Source organism: Heptranchias perlo, unplaced genomic scaffold, assembly GCF_035084215.1.
Source record: "Heptranchias perlo isolate sHepPer1 unplaced genomic scaffold, sHepPer1.hap1 HAP1_SCAFFOLD_314, whole genome shotgun sequence".
NCBI classification, from domain to species: Eukaryota; Metazoa; Chordata; class Chondrichthyes; order Hexanchiformes; family Hexanchidae; genus Heptranchias; species Heptranchias perlo.
In genome coordinates, this window is record NW_027139326.1 from 12,242 (window position 1) to 30,985 (window position 18,744).

General features: G+C 53.0%; 1 protein-coding gene across 1 annotated transcript in view; it reads left to right on the forward strand.

Moving 5' to 3' along the window:
• Positions 1-8,336: 8,336 nt before the first annotated feature.
• Positions 8,337-18,744, forward strand: part of LOC137311236 (soluble guanylate cyclase 88E-like) — a gene marked incomplete at both ends in the record, with an annotated part of 310,114 nt that continues 299,706 nt past the window's right edge. The window contains one exon of the mRNA XM_067978554.1: positions 8,337-8,483. Coding sequence (XP_067834655.1) covers positions 8,337-8,483 — 147 coding nt within the window. The remainder of the gene's footprint in view (positions 8,484-18,744) is intronic.

Here is an 18,744-nt window from a genome sequence, read left to right on the forward strand (position 1 = left end):
GAGAGGGTCGGGGAGAGAGGAACAGAGAGAGAGGGTCGGGGAGCGAGAGGGTCGGGGAGAGAGGGGAACAGAGAGAGAGCGTCGGGGAGAGAGGAACAGAGAGAGAGGGTCGGGGAGCGAGAGGGTCGGGGAGAGAGGGGAACAGAGAGAGAGCGTCGGGGAAGAGAGGAACAGAGAGAGAGGGTCGGGGAGAGGGGAACAGAGAGAGAGGGTCGGGGGAGAGGGGAACAGAGAGAGAGGGTCGGGGAGAGAGGGGAACAGAGAGAGAGGGTCGGGGAGAGGGGAACAGAGAGAGAGGGTCGGAGAGAGAGGAACAGAGAGAGAGGGTCGGGGAGAGGGGAACAGAGAGAGAGGGTCGGGGAGAGAGGAACAGAGAGAGAGGGTCGGGGAGAGGGGAACAGAGAGAGAGGGTCGGGGAGAGAGGGGAACAGAGAGAGAGCGTCGGGGAGAGAGGAACAGAGAGAGAGGGTCGGGGAGAGGGGAACAGAGAGAGAGGGTCGGGGAGAGAGGGGAACAGAGAGAGAGGGTCGGGGAGCGAGAGGGTCGGGAGAGAGGGAACAGAGAGAGAGGGTCGGGGAGAGAGGGGAACAGAGAGAGAGGGTCGGGGAGAGGGGAACAGAGAGAGAGGGTCGGGGAGAGGGGAACAGAGAGAGAGGGTCGGGGAGAGAGGGGAACAGAGAGAGAGGGTCGGGGAGAGGGGAACAGAGAGAGAGGGTCGGGGAGAGAGGGGAACAGAGAGAGAGGGTCGGGAGAGGGGAACAGAGAGAGAGGGTCGGGGAGAGGGGAACAGAGAGAGAGGGTCGGGGAGAGAGGGGAACAGAGAGAGAGGGTCAGGGAGAGGGGAACAGAGAGAGAGGGTCGGGGAGAGAGGGGATCAGAGAGAGAGGGTCGGGGAGAGAGGGGAACAGAGAGAGAGGGTCGGGGGAGAGAGGAACAGAGAGAGAGGGTCGGGGAGAGGGGAACAGAGAGAGAGGGGTCGGGGAGAGAGGAACAGAGAGAGAGGGTCGGGGAGAGGGGAACGAGAGAGAGAGGGTCGGGGGAGAGAGGAACAGAGAGAGAGGGTCGGGGAGAGGGGAACAGAGAGAGAGGGTCGGGGAGAGGGGAACAGAGAGAGAGGGGTCGGGGAGAGGGGAACAGAGAGAGAGGGTCGGGGAGAGAGGGGAACAGAGAGAGAGGGTCGGGGAGAGAGGAACAGAGAGAGAGGGTCGGGGAGAGGGGAACAGAGAGAGAGGGTCGGGGAGAGAGGGGAACAGAGAGAGAGGGTCGGGGAGCGAGAGGGTCGGGGAGAGAGGGGAACAGAGAGAGAGGGTCGGGGAGAGGGGAACAGAGAGAGAGGGTCGGGGAGAGGGGAACAGAGAGAGAGGGTCGGGAGAGAGGGGAACAGAGAGAGAGGGTCGGGGAGAGAGGAACAGAGAGAGAGGGTCGGGGAGAGGGGAACAGAGAGAGAGGGTCGGGGAGAGAGGGGAACAGAGAGAGAGGGTCGGGGAGCGAGAGGGTCGGGGAGAGAGGGGAACAGAGAGAGAGGGTCGGGGAGAGGGGAACAGAGAGAGAGGGTCGGGGAGAGAGAAGAACAGAGAGAGAGGGTCGGGGAGAGAGGGGAACAGAGAGAGAGGGTCGGGGAGAGAGGGAACAGAGAGAGAGGGTCGGGGAGAGAGGGGAACAGAGAGAGAGGGTCGGGGAAGGAGAGGAACAGAGAGAGGGAGTGAGAGAGAGGGTCGGGGAGAGGGGAATGGAGAGAGAGGGTCAGGGATAGAGGGACAGGGAGAGGGAGTGAGAGAGAGGGTCGGAGAGAGAGGGATGGTGAGAGAGGGACAGTGAGAGAGGGTCGGAGAGAGAGGGTGGGGGAGAGACGTTCAGAGAGAGAGAGGGACGTGGAATGAGGGACAGGGAGAGAGAGCGACGGGCAGAGAGAGACGGGGTAACGGAATGTCGGGGAGAGTGGGATGGGGAGAGAGAGAATGTGGGCAAGTGAGAGTGACGGTAAGGGAGGGAGGGAGAGATACAGAGGGATGGTGAGAGAGGGAGGGAGAGTGAGAGGGACGGGGTGAGAATGAGGGATGGAGAGAGAGAGAGTGGGACGGGTGGAGAGGGATGGTGAGAGAAGGATGGTGAGAGAGGGACAGGGAGTGAGAGAGAGGGATGGTGGGAGAGGAATGGAGTGATTAGGGACAGGGAGTGAGGGACAGAGAGAGTGGGACGGTGAGAGTGGGACGGAGAGAGTGAGGGACGGAGAGTGAGGGACGGAGAGTGAGGACGCGGAGAGAGGGACGGGGAGAGCGAGGGATGGAGAGAGAAGGACACTAAGAGAGGGAGGAAGAGAGAGAGGAACAGGATGAGAGGGATGAGGAGAGAGACAGAGAGTGAGGGACAGGGAGAGAGAGAGAGTCGGTGGGAGGGACAGAGAGTGACGAGGAGAGAGAGTCAGGGAAAGAGGGAGGGAGAGAGGGAGGGAATGAGGATGGAGAGAGAAGGATGGTGAGAGGGGGACGTGGAGAGAGAGGGATGGGAGAGGGAGTGAGAGATAGTGACGGAGAGATAGTGACGGAGAGATAGGGACAGGGAGTGAGGGACAGGGAGAGAGGCCGGGCAGAGAGAGGGAGGGAGAGAGGAACAGGATGAGAGGGACAAGGGAGAGGGATGAAGAGAGGAAGGGAGAGAGAGGGACGGATGGAAAGAGGGATGGGGAGAAAGGGATAGAGAGAGAGAGAGGAATGGGGTGAGAGGGATGGGGAGAGAGAGATGGAGAGTGATGGATAGGGAGAGAGGGACGGGCATAGAGAGACGGGGTAAGTGAGGATCCTGGAGAGAGGGATGGGGAGAGAGAGAGGGTGGGCGAGAGAGAGTTACGGGGAGAGAAGGAGGGAGAGAGAGAAGGATGGAGAGAGACAGATGGTGAGAGAGGAATAGGGAGATAGGGACGCAGAACGAGGGACGGGGAGATAGAGACGGTGGGCGAGAGAGAGAGGGACGGTAGAGAGGGAGGGAGTTGGACGGCGGGAGAGGGACGGGGGAGATAGGGTCGGAGAGAGAGGGATCGAGAGAGAGGGATCGAGAAAGAGGGTCGGAGAGAGAGGGTCAGAGAGAGAGGGCTGGGGAGAGAGGGACGGAGAGAGAGAGAGGGATGGGGAGATGGAGTGAGAGAGAAGGTCAGAGAGAGAGGGTTGGAGAGAGAGGGTCGGAGAGAGAGGGATGGTGAGAGAGGGACAGGGAGAGAGGGCCCGTCCCTCTCTCCCCATCCATCACTTTACGTCTCTCTCTCTCCCTGTCCCTCTCACCCCATTCCTCTCTCTCTCTCCATCCATCTCTCACCATCCCATTCTCTCCCTCTCTCTCTACATGCCCCTCTCCCCATCCCTCTCTCCATCGTCCCTCTCAGCCCCAGGACATTGCTGCAGGAGTTCCTCAGGGGCAGTGTCCTAGGCCCAGCCATCTTCAGCTGCTTCATCAATGACCTTCCCTCCATCATAAGGTCAGAAATGGGGATGTTCGCTGATGATTGCACAGTGTTCAGTTCCATTCGCAACCCCGGTGAGCGAGGTAGGGAGAGCGAGGGGTGGTGAGAGAGGGACGGGGGGAGAGTGAGAGATGGAGAGATAGGGGCAGTGAGAGAGGCAGGGAGCATGAGGGACGGGGAGAGAGAGGGATAGGGAGACAGGGATGGAGAGTGATGGATGCAGAGTGAGGGATGGTGAGAGAGAGGGACAGGAGAAAAAGAGGGTTTGCGAGAGAGAGAGCGAGGGAGAGAGAGAGAGGGAGGGTGAGAGAGATAGGGATGGAGAGAGAGATAGGGATGGAGAGAGAAGGACGCTAAGAGAGAGAGGAAGCGAGAGAGGAACAGAATGAGAGGGACGAGGAGAGAGAGATGGAGAGTGAGGGACAGGGAGAGAGAGACAGAGAGAGGAACGGGGAGAGAGGGAGGGAGGGAGAGAGAGATAGGGATGGAGAGAGAGATAGGGATGGAGAGAGAAGGACGCTAAGAGAGAGAGGAAGCGAGAGAGGAACAGAATGAGAGGGACGAGGAGAGAGAGATGGAGAGTGAGGGACAGGGAGAGAGAGACAGAGAGAGGAACGGGGAGAGAGGGAGGGAATGAGGGATGGAGAGAGCGGGATGGAGAGAGAGAGAGGGAGAGAATGGGACGGGTGGAGAGGGATGGTGAGAGAAGGGGGAGAGAGAGGGACGGGGAGAGAGAGAGAGGGTGGGCGAAAGAGACGGACGGGTAGTGAGGGAGGTAGAGAGAGGGATGGTGAGAGAGGGAATGGGAGAGAGAGGGATGGGGAGAGAGGGACAGGGATAGGGAGTGAGAGAGAGGGAGAGGGATGGAGTGATAGGGACGGAGAGATAGGAACAGGGAATGAGGGACAGGGAGAGAGGGCCGGGGAGAGAGAGGGAGAGAGAGAGGAACGGGGAGAGAGGGACGGGGAGAGAGGGACGGGAGAGAGAGGGACGGGGAGAGAGAGGGAGAGAGAGAGGAACGGGGAGAGAGAAGGACAGTGAGAAAGGGACGGAGAGTGAGGGACGGACGGAGAGAGAGGGACAGAGAGAGAGGGACGGGGAGAGAGGGACGGGGAGAGAGGGACGGGGAGAGAGAGGGACGGGGAGAGAGAGGGACGGGGAGAGAGAGGGAGGTAGAGAGAGGGACGGGGAGAGAGAGAGACGAGGAGAGAGAGAGAGACGGAGAGTGAGGGACAGAGAGAGAGGGAGACATAGAGGAACGGGGAGAGAGAAGGACAGTGAGAAAGGGACGGAGAGCGAGGGACGGAGAGAGAGGGACGGGGAGAGAGGACGGGGAGAGAGGGACGGGGAGAGAGGGAGGTAGAGAGAGGGACGGGGAGAGAGGGATGGGGTGAGATGAACGGAGAGAGAGGGTGGGCGAGAGAGAGGGGTGGTGAGAAAGGGAGGGAGAGAGGGAGTGGAGGAGGGAGAGGGCTGGGGAGAAAGGGATGGGGAGAAAGAGGCGGGGAAAGTGAGTGATGGGGAGAGTGAGTGTGTGAGAGAGGGACGGAGAGAAAGTGGTGTTGAGAGAGTGACAGGGAGAGAGGGAACATGAATGAGAGATGGAGAGAGAGCGACGGAGAGAGAGAGATGGTGAGAGGGAGGGAGAGAGAGCAACGAGAGAGAGGGGATAGAGAGAGGTACGGTGATGGAGAGTAGGAGATAGAGGGATGGAGAAAGAGGGAGAACGGAGAGAGAGGGACGGATAGAGGGAGACGGTGAGAGAGGGACGGAGAGAGGGATGGAGAGAGAGAGACTGGGAGAAGGGGATGGAGAGAGAGGGACTGGGAGAGGGGGACGGAGAGAGAGAGGGTGAGAGAGACGGAGTGAGAGGGACGGGGAGAGAAGGAGGGAGAGAGAGAGGGACGGGGAGAGAGGGTGGGTGAGACAGGGATGTAGAGAAAGGGATGTAGAGAGAGGGACAGAGAGAGAGAGAGACGGAGAGAGTGTCTGGGTGAGAGGGACGAAGAGAGAGAGACGGAGAGAGGCATGGTGAGAGGGAGGGAGAGAGAGGGCAGAGAGAGAGAGACGGTGAAAGAGGGAGGGAGAGAGAGGGCAGAGAGAGAGAGACGGTGAAAGAGGGAGGGGGAGAGAGAGAGACGGCGGGAGAGGGACGGAGTGAGAGAGGGATGTTGAGGGTATTACGTAGGGAGAGGGATGGGGGAAGAGGGAGGGATGGGGAGAGAGGGACGGAGAGAGAGAGTCAGGGAGAGAGAGGGACTGGAAGAGAGAGGGAGGTTGAGGGAGGGACATAGAGCGATGGATGGAGGGAGAGAGAGATGGAGAGAGATGGAGAGATAGAGACCGTGAGATTTGAAGGGAGAGGGGGGAGAGACAGGAGAGAGGGACAGGGAGAGAGGGTTGGGGAGAGAGGGACGAGGAGAGAGGGACGGGGAGAGAGGGACGGGGAGAGAGGGACGGGGAGAGAGGGTCGGGGAGAGAGGGACGGGAGAGAGGGACGGGGAGAGAGGGACGGGGAGAGAGGGTCGGGGAGAGAGGGTCGGGAGAGAGGGTCGGGGAGAGAGGGACGGAGTGAGAGGGACGGAGAGGGAGGGATGGAGAGGGAGGGACATAGAGAGATGGACGGAGGAAGAGAGAGAGTCGGTGAGAGAGGGACGGTGAGAGAGGGACGGAAGAGAGAAGGAGGTTGAGGGAGGGAGGGGAAGTGACGGGGAGAGAGGAAGGGAGGGAGAGGGACGGTGAGAAAGGGAGGGGGAATGAGGGACGGAGAGAGAGAGTTGGGGAAAGAGGGAGGGTGAGAGAAGTACGGAGAGAGAGGGAGAGTGAGAAAGGGACGGGGAGAGAGGGATGGGGAGAGAGGGGTGGAGAGAAGAGAAGGATGGGGAAAGAGGGAGGGTGAGAGAGGGATGGTGAGAGAGGGCTGGAGAGAGGGATGGACTTTGAGGGATGGGGAAAGATGGACGGAGAGAGAGGGTGGGCGAGAGAGAGTGATGGTGAGAGAGGGAGAGAGAGAGAGGGATGAGGAGGGAATGAGGCGTGGAGAGAGGGAGGGAGAGTAATGGACAGAGAGGGAATGACGGAGAGAGAGGAATGGAGAGAGAGGGATGGAGAGAGAGGGATGGAGAGAGAGGGATGGAGAGAGAGGGATGGAGAGAGAGGGATGGAGAGAGGGGGATGGAGAGAGAGGGATGGAGAGAGAGGGATGGAGAGAGGGGGATGGAGAGAGAGGGAAGGAGAGAGATGGACGGGGGAGAGTGGGATGGGGAGAGAGGGATGGAGTGAGAGGAAGGGTTAGAGAGGGACTGTGAGATGGGGACGGAGCAAGAGAGTGATGGAGCAAGACAGGGACGGAGGGAGAGAGAAACGGAGAGAGAGTGACGGAGAGAGTGGGACGAAGAGAGAGACAGACACGGTGAGAGGGAGGAGGAGAGAGGGACTGAGAGAGAGAGAGAGACGGTGAGAGGGAGGAGGAGAGAGGGACTGAGAGAGAGACAGAGACGGTGAGAGGGAGGAGGAGAGAGGGACTGAGAGAGAGAGAGAGACGGTGAGTTTATTATAAAAGATGTGATAACAGAACACTTGGAAGGCATTAACGGGATTGGACAAAGTCAGCATGGGTTTATGAAAGGGAAATCATGCTTAACAAATCTACTGGAGTTTTTTGAGGATGTAACTAGTAGAATAGATAGGGGAGAACCAGTGGATGTGGTGTACTTGGATTTTCAGAAGGCCTTTGATAAGGTCCCACACAAGAGGTTAGTGTGCAAAATTAAAGCACATGGAATTGGGGGGAATATACTGGGATGGATTGAGAATTGGTTGACAGACAGGAAACAGAGTAGGAATAAACGGGTCTTTTTCCGGGTGGCAGGCAGTGACTAGTGGGGTACCGCAGGGATCAGTGCTTGGGCCCCAGCTATTCACAATATATATCAATGATTTGGATGAGGGAACTAAATGTAACATTTCCAAGCTTGCAGATGACACAAAGCTGGGGTGGAATGTGAGCTGTGAGGAGGATGCAAAGAGGCTCCAGTGTGATTTAGACAAGTTGGGTGAGTGGGCAAGAACATGGCAGATGCAGTATAATGTGGATAAATGTGAGGTTATCCACTTTGGTTGTAAAAACAGAAAGGCAGATTATTATCTGAATGGTGATAGGCTGGGAAAAGGGGAGGTGCAACGAGACCTGGGTGTCCTTGTACACCAGTCACTGAAAGCGAGCATTCAGGTGCAGCAAGCAGTTAGGAAGGCGAATGGTATGTTGGCCTTCATTGTAAGAAGATTTGAGTACAGGAGCAAGGATGTCTTACTGCAGTTATACAGGGCCTTGGTGAGACCACAACTGGAGCATTGTGTCCAATTCTAGGCACCGCACTTTAGAGAGGGTGCAGAAGAGATTTACTAGAATGATTCCAGGGATGAGGGACTTTAGTTTCGTGGATAGATTGGGGAAGCTGGAAATAGAGAGACTGGCAGAAAGGGATCGAGAGACAGGGACGGAGAGAGAGGGATAAAGCGAATGGGATGGAGAGGGACGGAGGGATGGGGAAAGAGGAACGGAGAGAGATGTAGGGGAGAGAGGGAGGGAGAGAGAGGGACGGAGAGAGAGGGACAGGGAGAGACGGACGGATGGATAGAGAGAGAGACGGAGAGAGAGGGAGGGAGGGAGAGAGAGAGACTGCGAGAAAGGGACAGGTAGAGAGGTACGGAGAGAGTGGGACATTGAAAGATGGACGGATAGAGAGAGAGACGGAGAGAGAGGCAGGGAGAGAGAGAGACTGGGAGAGAAGAATGGAAACAGGGAGTGACGGGCTGAGTTGGGCTCTCTCGAGGGTTCCTGGATATCTTGTCAGGTTGTGATTAACATGTTCCTCTTCAGGTATTCCCAGATGTCACCATTCTGTTCAGCGATGTGGTTGGTTTTACTCGGATTTGCAGCCTGCTGACTCCAATGCAAGTGGTGTCGATGCTGAACACAATGTACACGCTGTTCGATACCCTGAGTGAGAAGCACAGGGTATTCAAGGTTAGTGCTAATTGAAGGGGAACACTGCATGGCAATCTATGCATTGCAGTAGCTGACCACAGCACAGGTGGCCATTCAGCCCATCAGCTCTGTGCCAGCTGTTTGCTGGAGCAATCCAAAACGAACTTCCTTTAAAAGATGCCTCCCCCAGTGGCAAAGTATTCTCTGCTCCAACAAGCTCAATGTGAAGACATTTCTCTAAACCTCTCTCCTCACTCTCTCTGATCATTTTAAATTGATGATCCCTTGTCACTGATTCCCCAACTACAAGAAATAGTTTTTCTCGATTCACCCTGTTAAAACCCATCATCATTTTAAAAACCTCTATTTAACCTCCTCTTATCCTTCTGTCCTCCAATGGAAACAGTCCCAGTAACTCAAGTCTCTCCTGAGAACTCGAGTTTCCCATCAGAGGCGTCATCCTGGTGACGTTTATAATCGTTTATAATCTAAACGATTATAATCATATAATCATAGAAAGGTTACAGCACAGGGGAGAGCTTTCGGCCCATCGAGCCCATGCAGGCTCTTTGTAACAGTAATCCAGTTATTCTCACTCCCCGCCCTTTCCCCATAGAAAGACAAGTTTTTTCCCTTCAAGTATTTATCCAGTTCCCTTTTGAAGGCCATGATTGAATCTGCCTCCACCACTCCCTCGGGCAGTGCATTCCAGATCATAACCACTCGCTGTGTAAAAAAGTTTTTCCTCATATCACCTTTGGTTCTTTTACCAATCACCTTAAATCTGTGTCCTCTGGTTCTCAACCCTTCTGCCAATGGGAACAGTTTCTCTTTATTTACTTTATCTAAACGCTTCCAGATTTTAAACACTTCTTTCAAATCTCCTCTCAACTTTCTCTGCTCCAAGGAGAACAACCCCAGCTTCTCCAGTCTATCCACGTAACTGAAGTCCCTCATCCCTGGAATCATTCTAGTAAATCTTTTCTGCACCCTCTCTAAGGCCTTCACATCCTTCCTAAAGTGCGGTGCCCAGAACTGGACACAATACTCCAGTTGTGGCCGAACCAGTGTTTTATAAAAGTTCATCATAACCTCCTTGCTTTTGTACTCTTGGGGCTGATTTTCGGATGGCCGAGCGAGTACATTGGGAGTGGGGGGCTCCTAAAATGGCAGAATCCCGAGCGGGTTCGGAGCCCGGCTCCAACCCACTGACTTCTGGGTTCCCCAGTGCCGCGATTGGGTGAGCGCAGCTCCCGCATGCGGGACTCCCACCGGCAATGAATGCTGGCGAGATGCTGCTTTAGATAGTTAGTTAGATCGTTGAGGTACTTGATAGACCTCATTGAGTAGACATTTTGGCAGGGGTGCGATTTTGAATGATCCTCAGCGTGTTTCCCGTGCTGTGGGAAACGCTCCCTGTTGGAGCAGACGTGTTTCAGCCAGCAGACAGTGGGAGATGCAAAGGATTATTTGACACGTGGGGGGAAAACCTCATTTATTGCAGCAGGGCACTCTGTCACTTCAGACAAAGTTTTGGCTGCAACACCTTTGTGTTTTCACTCAAAATTATTAATTTATACCCAAATCTCTGCTTTTCAAACACATTTACCTACTTTGCGGACCCCCTCAAACTCACACCGTCAGGATGGGGGGCGCCATGGCTGCATTCACCACCTCATCCGAGGACGAGGAACATCACCAGCCTCGCCAGGCACACCGTCCACCTCCGCCACGTGGAGCTCCACAACACAGTGCTGCACCACAGGCACCTGCACAAGAGCACAGAGGGCAACAACAGAGAGAGCAACGCCACAGGAGGCACTACCCTCGCCACAGGGTCTACAGACCGAGGCTCAGCTTCCTGGACCTCTCTGAGGAGCAGTGCATACGGAGGGTCAGAGTCAGTCACCAGGGAGTCGCAGACATCTGCAGCCTCCTTCATGCCGAGCTGTTCCCGGCTGGGCCGAGCAGCATCTCCTTACCTGTCGCTGTCAAAGTCACCACTGCCCTCAACTTCTTCACCTCCGGGTGCCACCGGGGACATCGCCAGGGTCTCTCAGTCATCTGCAGACAAGTGCATAAGGCAGGTCACCGACGGCTTGTTTCGCAGGGCCTCGCACTACATCAACTTCCCCATGGACGACCTCAGCCAGACGGAGAGGGCAGTGGGATTCCACACTGTGTCTGGCTTCCCACGGGTGCAGGGTGTAATCGATTGCACCCATATAGCAATACGAGCACCTCCACACGAGCCAGGACTGTTCATCAACAGAAAGGGCTATCACTCCAACAACAATCAGCTCATCTGTGACCACCGCAAGAGATTCCTTCACGTGTGCGCCAGATTCCCTGGCAGCTGCTACGATTCCTTCATCCTCCGGGAGTCCAACATCCCGCCCCTCTTCCACGCACCAAACACCCGCAAGGGCTGGCTCCTCGGGGACAAGGGATACCTCCTGCACACGTGGCTCATGACACCTCTGAGGAACCCCATCACCGAGCAACAGCATCGATATAACAACAGTCACATCGCCACCAGGTCTACAATTGAGCATGTTATAGGGCTGCTCAAAATGCACTTCAGGTGTCTTGATCGTTCTGGGGGAGAGCTTCAATACGCACCAGACAGAGTGGGACGCATTATAGACGACTATAATGCGCCCTGTATAACATGGCGCAACAGAGAGGGGGGCCGCTTGAGGAGGTCTCCATCAACATCTGGCACCCACATTGAGGAGGAGGAGGAGGAGGCGGAGGAGGACGAGGAAGAGGAGGACGAGGAAGAGGAGGAGCAGGAGGCGTAGGAGAAGGAGGAGCAACCCATGGGCAGAACAGCAGCTCACCTGGCTGCTCGTGAGGTCAGGGAGTCACTGATATGTGAACGGTTCTCCTAACATCAGACAGTGTGAAGAGTCCAGTCCTCACCACCTGGACAGGGCAGTGCCCAAACCAGCCCCCTCACCCGCTCCCTGCACACAACAGTCCTGCAACTACACATACACCCACTGTAGAGTGACCCAATGAGTGGCATCAAGTGTGGGTGTTCATGGTGAACGTCATGAAAGGGCCTTATTACAGAAGCCAGTCAAGAATGGCCAAGACGTGGCAGTAGTGGTGACAATAATAATATTTAATGTGAGTTTAACAAATATAAATAAAAAACATGACAAACCGTCAAACATCCTTGTGCATCCCCTTTGTGCTCACAAAACCTTTGCCTTACGGTTCTGACTACTTCTACATGGTGCTTCCTCTGTGGCTGCAGCAGAGGTAGTGGCAGATTGCTCTTGTTCATTCCCTGACTGATTAGATGCTTTGGGCCTACACCCTCTGGGTTTCGGTGCCCGTGAGGGGCCCCTCCAAAGACTGCTCCACCTGTACCTGTGCAGGGACAGACTCGGCCACCTGGAGAGGAGGCAGCATTGTGGGTACTGGTTGAGAGGGGGCAACGGGTGAGACGTAGGGGCGCTTTGAGTGGTGTCTCCACTTCCATGTCCCCTTTCGCCATCATCCTTCTCCTGGGCCAGGCCCACATCACTCCTACCACCCTGCTGGACGACAGTTTGGAGGACATGTGTGAAGCCTTGTAAGGCCAGTGCTGGAGTATCTGCCTGCCTGTTTAAGGCGGCAGACTGTTGTTCACCCTGAATCCGAAGGGCCATTGTCAGGGCCTCAGTGGACTCACTGGTGAGCCGTGCTTGAAGCTCAATGTAGGATAGCCTTCCCTCCATCGCAGACATTCCCGCACTTACCCACGACACTATCTCAGAGATTCCCTCATGTCCCTGTGACACTATCTCAGAGATTCCCTCCTGTACCTGTACCACCATTCCACTCATGCAGGAGTTGGACTCCTCCATCCTCTGCGCGACTGTGGAGAGTGCGTGTGGCACCTGTTCCAGCACCTCACCAATGTGCTGCTGCCCCTCGATCATTCTCCTTTTCACGGCTGGCCCCCAGGGTTCAGCATCTGTGTCCAGCTGAGCAGAGCCTGGAGAGGAGTGCTCCCACAGCTGCCCCTGCCACCAGTGTCTGCTCGTGCTCACATGTGCGTGGTGACTCACCATGTGCGACCCCAACTAAGTGAGGACGGGGACCCACTGAGGTGTGAGTATCTGCGCTGGTGGATGGCTTGCTCAGATGCGACAGTGCCCCCTCACAGGCCAGCAGGTCCTCTGAGGAATCGTCCTCCACCATCACGGCAGTCACTGAAGGGCCTGTAAGAGAACAGAAGGCAATATGAAGCACGATGACAGATGTTGAGGTGCTGAAGATGGCAAGGCATGTTAACATCATTTGCTATAGTGTGTGCTGAATGTTAAAGTTGTGTCACCAGACATTTGTCGGGTGTCAGTCTCAGCGTCCCCGACGGACAGGCACTCGAGGGTGCGGCTTAGTTCAGGAGCCTCCTGCTCCGCGTCCTTGAGGACGACCAGATGTTGTGGCCCCCCCTCCGGTCTTCACCCTCTCCCGTGCATTCTGGGCTCTCTTCTCCTATAAGGGGAGAAAGTAGAGAGGCGTGAGTGAGTGATGGTGACGTGGCCAACCGCTGAATGCATTGGTTTGGGTGAGGCTGACCGTGAAAGAGATGCATCAGAGGGTGAGTATGAGACAGAGCCATGATATTGGATGAGGATTGGGTTGAGTGGTCGTGGTGGGGTGAGTAATGGGGAGGTGAGTAAATGCAGGTAAGTTGAGGATGAGGTTTGAGTGGGTGTGAGGAGTGATGTGATAGAGTAGTGTTGGCAGTGCAGAAGGAGTTGTGGGGTGGGGGCGGTGATGTGGAAGACGGAGTGTAGGAGAATGAGTAAGTGTACTCACTTTGACTGACCTAGTTAGGTCATTGAAGCGCTTCCTGCACTGTATCCAGGTGCGGGAGACGTTGCTGCTGCTGGTGACCTCCTCTGCCACCTCGAGCCAGGCTTTCTTGGTGGCAGAGGCAGGCCGCTTCCTCCCATCCGCTGGGTAGAAAATATCCCTCCTCCTCCTCACCCAATCCAGTAAGACCTGGAGTGAGGCATCGGTAAACCTGGGAGCAGCCTTTCCCCTGGTCTGTTCCATTGGATAATTTTGGTGTTTTTGCAGGAGCAGCATTGGAGGACTGTCCCTTTAAATCGGGCTCCTCCAGCTGACAGCCTGTGATGCGGGTGCGCAGTCCGCCCACTCCGCAGGTTGACGACGGGAAACCTGGAAGCCACGGTAAGTGGCTTCAATTTACCCGCGATCGCGTGGTGAACAGACGGATTTTACTGGACGGGTTACCCACATGCCCAGTCGCCCCCTCCTGCTGCCATCCCACCTCCCTGGTAATAGCGGGGCCTATGTCTCTATTTATAAAGCCCAGGATCCCATGTGTTTTTTTAACCACTTTCTCAACCTGTCCTGCCACCTTCAGCGATTTGTGCACATATACCCCCAGATCTCTCTGTTCCTGTACCCCTTTAGAATTGTACTCTTCAGTTTATATTGCCTCTCCTCGTTCTTTCTGCCAAAATGTATCACTTCACACAAATTTGCATTAAATCATATCTGCCACATATCCGCCCATTCCACCAGCCTGTCTATATCCTCTTCAAGTCTATCACTGTCCTCCTCACTGTTTACTACCCTTCCAAGTTTTGTCATCTGCAAATTTTGAAATTGTGCCCTGTACACCCAAGTCCAAGTCATTAATATCTATCAAGAAAAGGCAGTGGTCCCAGCACCTTTTCATTTCCAAGTTTGCAGACAACACAAAGCTTGGGTGGAATGTGAGCTGTGAGGAGGATGCAAAGAGGCTCCAATGTGATTTAGACAAGTTGGGTAAATGGGCAAGAACATGGCAGATGCAGTATAATGTGGATAAATGTGAGGTTATCCACTTTGGTTGTAAAAACAGAAAGGCAGATTATTATATGAATGGTGATAGATTGGGAAAAGGGGAGGTGCAACGAGACCTGGGTGTCCTTGTACACCAGTCACTGAAAGCGAGCATTCAGGTGCAGCAAGCAGTTAGGAAGGCGAATGGTATGTTGGCCTTCATTGCAAGAAGATTTGAGTACAGGAGCAGGGATGTCTTACTGCAGTTATACAGGGCCTTGGTGAGACCACATCTGGAGTTTTGTGTCCAATTCTGGGCTCCGCACTTTAGGAAAGATGTGAAGGCCTCAGAGAGGGTGCAGAAGAGATTTACTAGAATGATTCCAGGGATGAGGGACTTTTGTTTCGTGGATAGACTGGAGAAGCTGGGGTTGTTCTCCTTGGAACAGAGACGGTTAAAGAGGAGATTTGATAGAGGAATTCAAAATCATGAAGGGCCTAGACAGAGTGGATAGAGAGAAACTGTTCCCATTGACGGAAGGGTCAAGGACCAGAGGTCATGGATTTAAGGTGATTGGCAAAAGAACGAAAGGTGACATGAGGAAAAACTTTTTTACACAGCGAGTGGTTATGATCTGGAATGCACTGCCCGAGGGGGTGGTGGAGGCAGATTCAATCATGGCCTTCAAAAGGGAACTGGATAAGTACTTGAAAGGAAAAAAAATTTGCAGGGCTACGAGGATAGGGCGGGGGAGTGGGACTAGCTGGATTACTCTCACAGAGACCCAGCGCGGACTCGATGGGCCGAAGGCCTCCTTCCATGCTGTAACCTTTATGTGATTCTAAGAGGAGACCATTCAGCCCCTCAAGCCTGCTCCAAAATTCAATTACCAATGGGTGATCTGTATCTCAACTCGATTTACCCTCCTTTGCTACATATACCTGATACCCTTACCCAACAAAAATCTATCGATCTCAGTCTTGAAAGTTCCAATTGACCCCCAGCGTCCACAGTCTATTGGGGGAGAGAGTTCCTGATTTCCACCACCCTCTGTGTGAAAATGTACTTCTTGATTTTGCTCCTGAACGGTCTAGCTCTAATTTTAAGGTTATGCCCCCTTGTTCTGGACTCCCCCACCAGAAGAAATAGTTTCTCTCTATCTACCCTATCAAATCCTTTAATCATCTTAAACACCTAGAATCATAGAATCGTAGAATGGTTACAGCACAGAAGGAGGCCATTCGGCCAATCTTTCTAAGAGCAATCCAGCTAGTCCCATTCCGCCGCTCTTTCCCCATAGCCCTGCTAATTTTTTCCCTTCAAGTACTTATCCAGTTCCCTTTTGAAGGCCATGATTGAATCTGCCTCCACCACCCCCTCGGGCAGTGCATTCCAGATCCTAACTGCTCTCTGTGTAAAAAAGTTTTTCCTCATGTCACCTTTGGTTCTTTTACAATCACCTTAAATCTATGTCTTCTGGTTCTTGACCCTTCCACCAATGGGAACAGTTTCTCTCTATCTACTCTGTCTAGACCCTTCATGATTTTGAATACCTCGATCAAATCTCCTCTCAACCTTCTCTGTTCCAAGGAGAACAGCCCCAGCTTCTCCAGTCTATCCACGTAACTGAAGTCCCTCATCCCTGGAATCATTCTAGTAAATAAGATTAGAACCTCAATGAGATCACCCCTTAATCTTCTGTATTTATTCGGAATGCAAGCCAAGTTTATGCGACCTCATAATTGAACCCTTTTGTCCTGGTATCATTCCAATCGATCTGCACTGTACTCCCTCCAGGGCAACATATCCTTCCAATGGTGCGGAGCCCAGAAGTGAATGCAATATCTGCAGATGGGGTCTAACCAGAGCTCGGTACAGGTGTAACATAACTTCCACCTTTTCATATTCCAGCCTCTCGCGATAAAGGCCAACATTCCAACTTGGATAGACGGAGTAATTACAGGCCAGTCAGTCAAGCCTCGGTGGTGGGCAAATTATTGGAATTAATTCTGAAGGACAGGATTAATCATCATTTAGAAAGGCACGGATTGATCAAGGACAGTCAGCATGGATTTGTTAAGGGAAAGTCATGTCTGACTAACTTGATTGAATCTTTTGAGGAGGTAACAAGGGGGGTTGATGAGGGTAGGTGCATTTGATGTAGTCTACATGGATTTTAGCAAGGCTTTTGACAAGGTCCCACATGGCAGACTGGTCAAAAATGTACAAGCCCATGGGATCCAAGGGAATGTGGCCAGCTGGATCCAAAATTGGCTCAGTGGCAGGAAGCAAAGGGGAATGGTCGACGGGTGTTTTTGCGACTGGAAGGCTGTTTCCAGTGGGGTTCCGCAGGGCTCAGTATTCGTTCCTTTGCTTTTTGTGATATATATTAATGATTTGGACTTAAATGTAAGGGGCACGATTATGAAGTTTGCAGGTGATACAAAAATTGGCCGTGTGGTTGATAGTGAGGAGGAAAGCTGTAGACTGCAGGAAGATATCAATGGACTGGTCAGGTGGGCAGAAAAGTGGCAAATGGAATTCAATCCAGAGAAGTGTGAGGTAATATATTTGGGGAGGGCAAACAAGGCAAGGGAGTACACAATAAATGGGAGGATACAGAGAGGTGTAGAGGAAGTGAGGGACCTTGGAGTGCATGTCCACAGATCCCTGAAGGTAGCAGGACAGGTAGATGAGGTGGTTTAAAAGACATATGGGATACTTTCCTTTATTAGCCAAGGCATAGAATATAAGAGCAGGGAGGTTATGCTGGAACTGTATAAAACACTAGTTAGGCCACAGCTGGAGTACTGTGTACAGTTCTGGTCACCACATTACAGGAAGGATGTGATTGCACTGGAGAGGGTACAGAGGAGATTTACGAGGAGGTTACGTCGAAACATAGAAAATAGGAACAGGAGTAGGCCATTCGGCCCTTCGAACCTGCTCCGCCATTCAATATGATCATGGCTGATCCTCTATCTCAATACCATATTCCTGCTCTCTCCTCATACCCCTTGATGCCTTTTGTGTCTAGAAATCTATCTCGCCCCTTCTTAAATATATTCAGTGACTTGGCCTCCACAGCCTTCTGTGCTAGAGAATTCCACAGGTTCACCACCCTCTGAGTGAAGAAATTTCTCCTCATCTCAGTCCTAAATGTCCTACCCCGTATCCTGAGACTGTGACCCCTCGCTCTGGACCCCCAGCCAGGGGAAACATCCTCCCTGCATCCAGTCTGTCTAGCCGAGTCGACCCAATCTCTCCTCATAAGACAACCCAGGAATCAGTCTGGTGAACCTTCGCTGCACTCCCTCTATGGCAAGTATATCCTTTCTCAGATAAGGAGACCAAAACTGCACACAATACTCCAGGTGTGGTCTCACCAAGGCCCTGTATAACTGCAGTAAGACATCCTTGCTCCTGTACTCAAATCCTCTTGCAATGAAGGCCAACATACCATTTGCCTTCCTAACTGCTTGCTGCACCTGCATGTTTGCTTTCAGTGACTGGTGTACAAGGACACCCAGGTCCCTTTGTACATCAACATTCCCCAATCTATCACCATTTAAATAATACTCTGCCTTTCTGTTTTTCCTTCCGAAGTGGATAACTTCACATTTATCCACATTATACTGCATCTGCCATGTATTTGCCCACTCACTCAACTTGTCTAAAACGTCTTGAAGCCTGTTTGCATCCTCCTCACAACTCACGATCCCACCTAGTTTTGTGTCATCAGCAAACTTGGAAATATTACATTTGGTTCCCTCATCCAAATCATTGATATATATTGTGAATAGCTGGGGCCCAAGCACCGATCCCTGCGATACCCCACTAGTCACTGCCTGCCACCCCAAAAAAGGCTAATTCATTCCTACTCTCTGTTTCCTGTCTGTTAACCAATTTTCAATCCATGCCAGTATATTCCCCCCAATCCCATGTGCTTTCATTTTACACACTAATCTCTTATGTGGGACTTTATCAAAGGCCTTCTGAAAATCCAAATATACCACATCCACTGGTTCTGCCTTATCTATTCTACCAGTTACATCCTCAAAAAACTCCAGTAGGTTTGTCAAACATGATTTCCCTTTCATAAATCCATGTTGACTTTGTCTAGTCCCGTTGATATTTTCGAAATGTCCTGTTATCACATCCTTTATACTAGACTCTAGCATTTTCCCTACTACTGATGTTAGGCTAACTGGTCTGTAGTTCCCTGTTTTTTCTCTCCCTCCTTTTTTAAATAGTGGGGTTACTTTTGCCACTCTCCAATCTGCAGGAACTGTTCCAGAGTCTATAGAATTTTGGAAGATGACAACTAATGCATCCACTATTTCCATGGCGACCTCTTTTATTACTCTGGGATGCAGATTATCAGGCCCTGGGGATTTATCGGCTTTCAGTCCCATTAATTTCTCCAGCACTATTTTTTTACTAATACTAATTTCCTTTAATTCCTCTTTCTCACCAGTCCCTTGGTTCCCTAGCATTTCT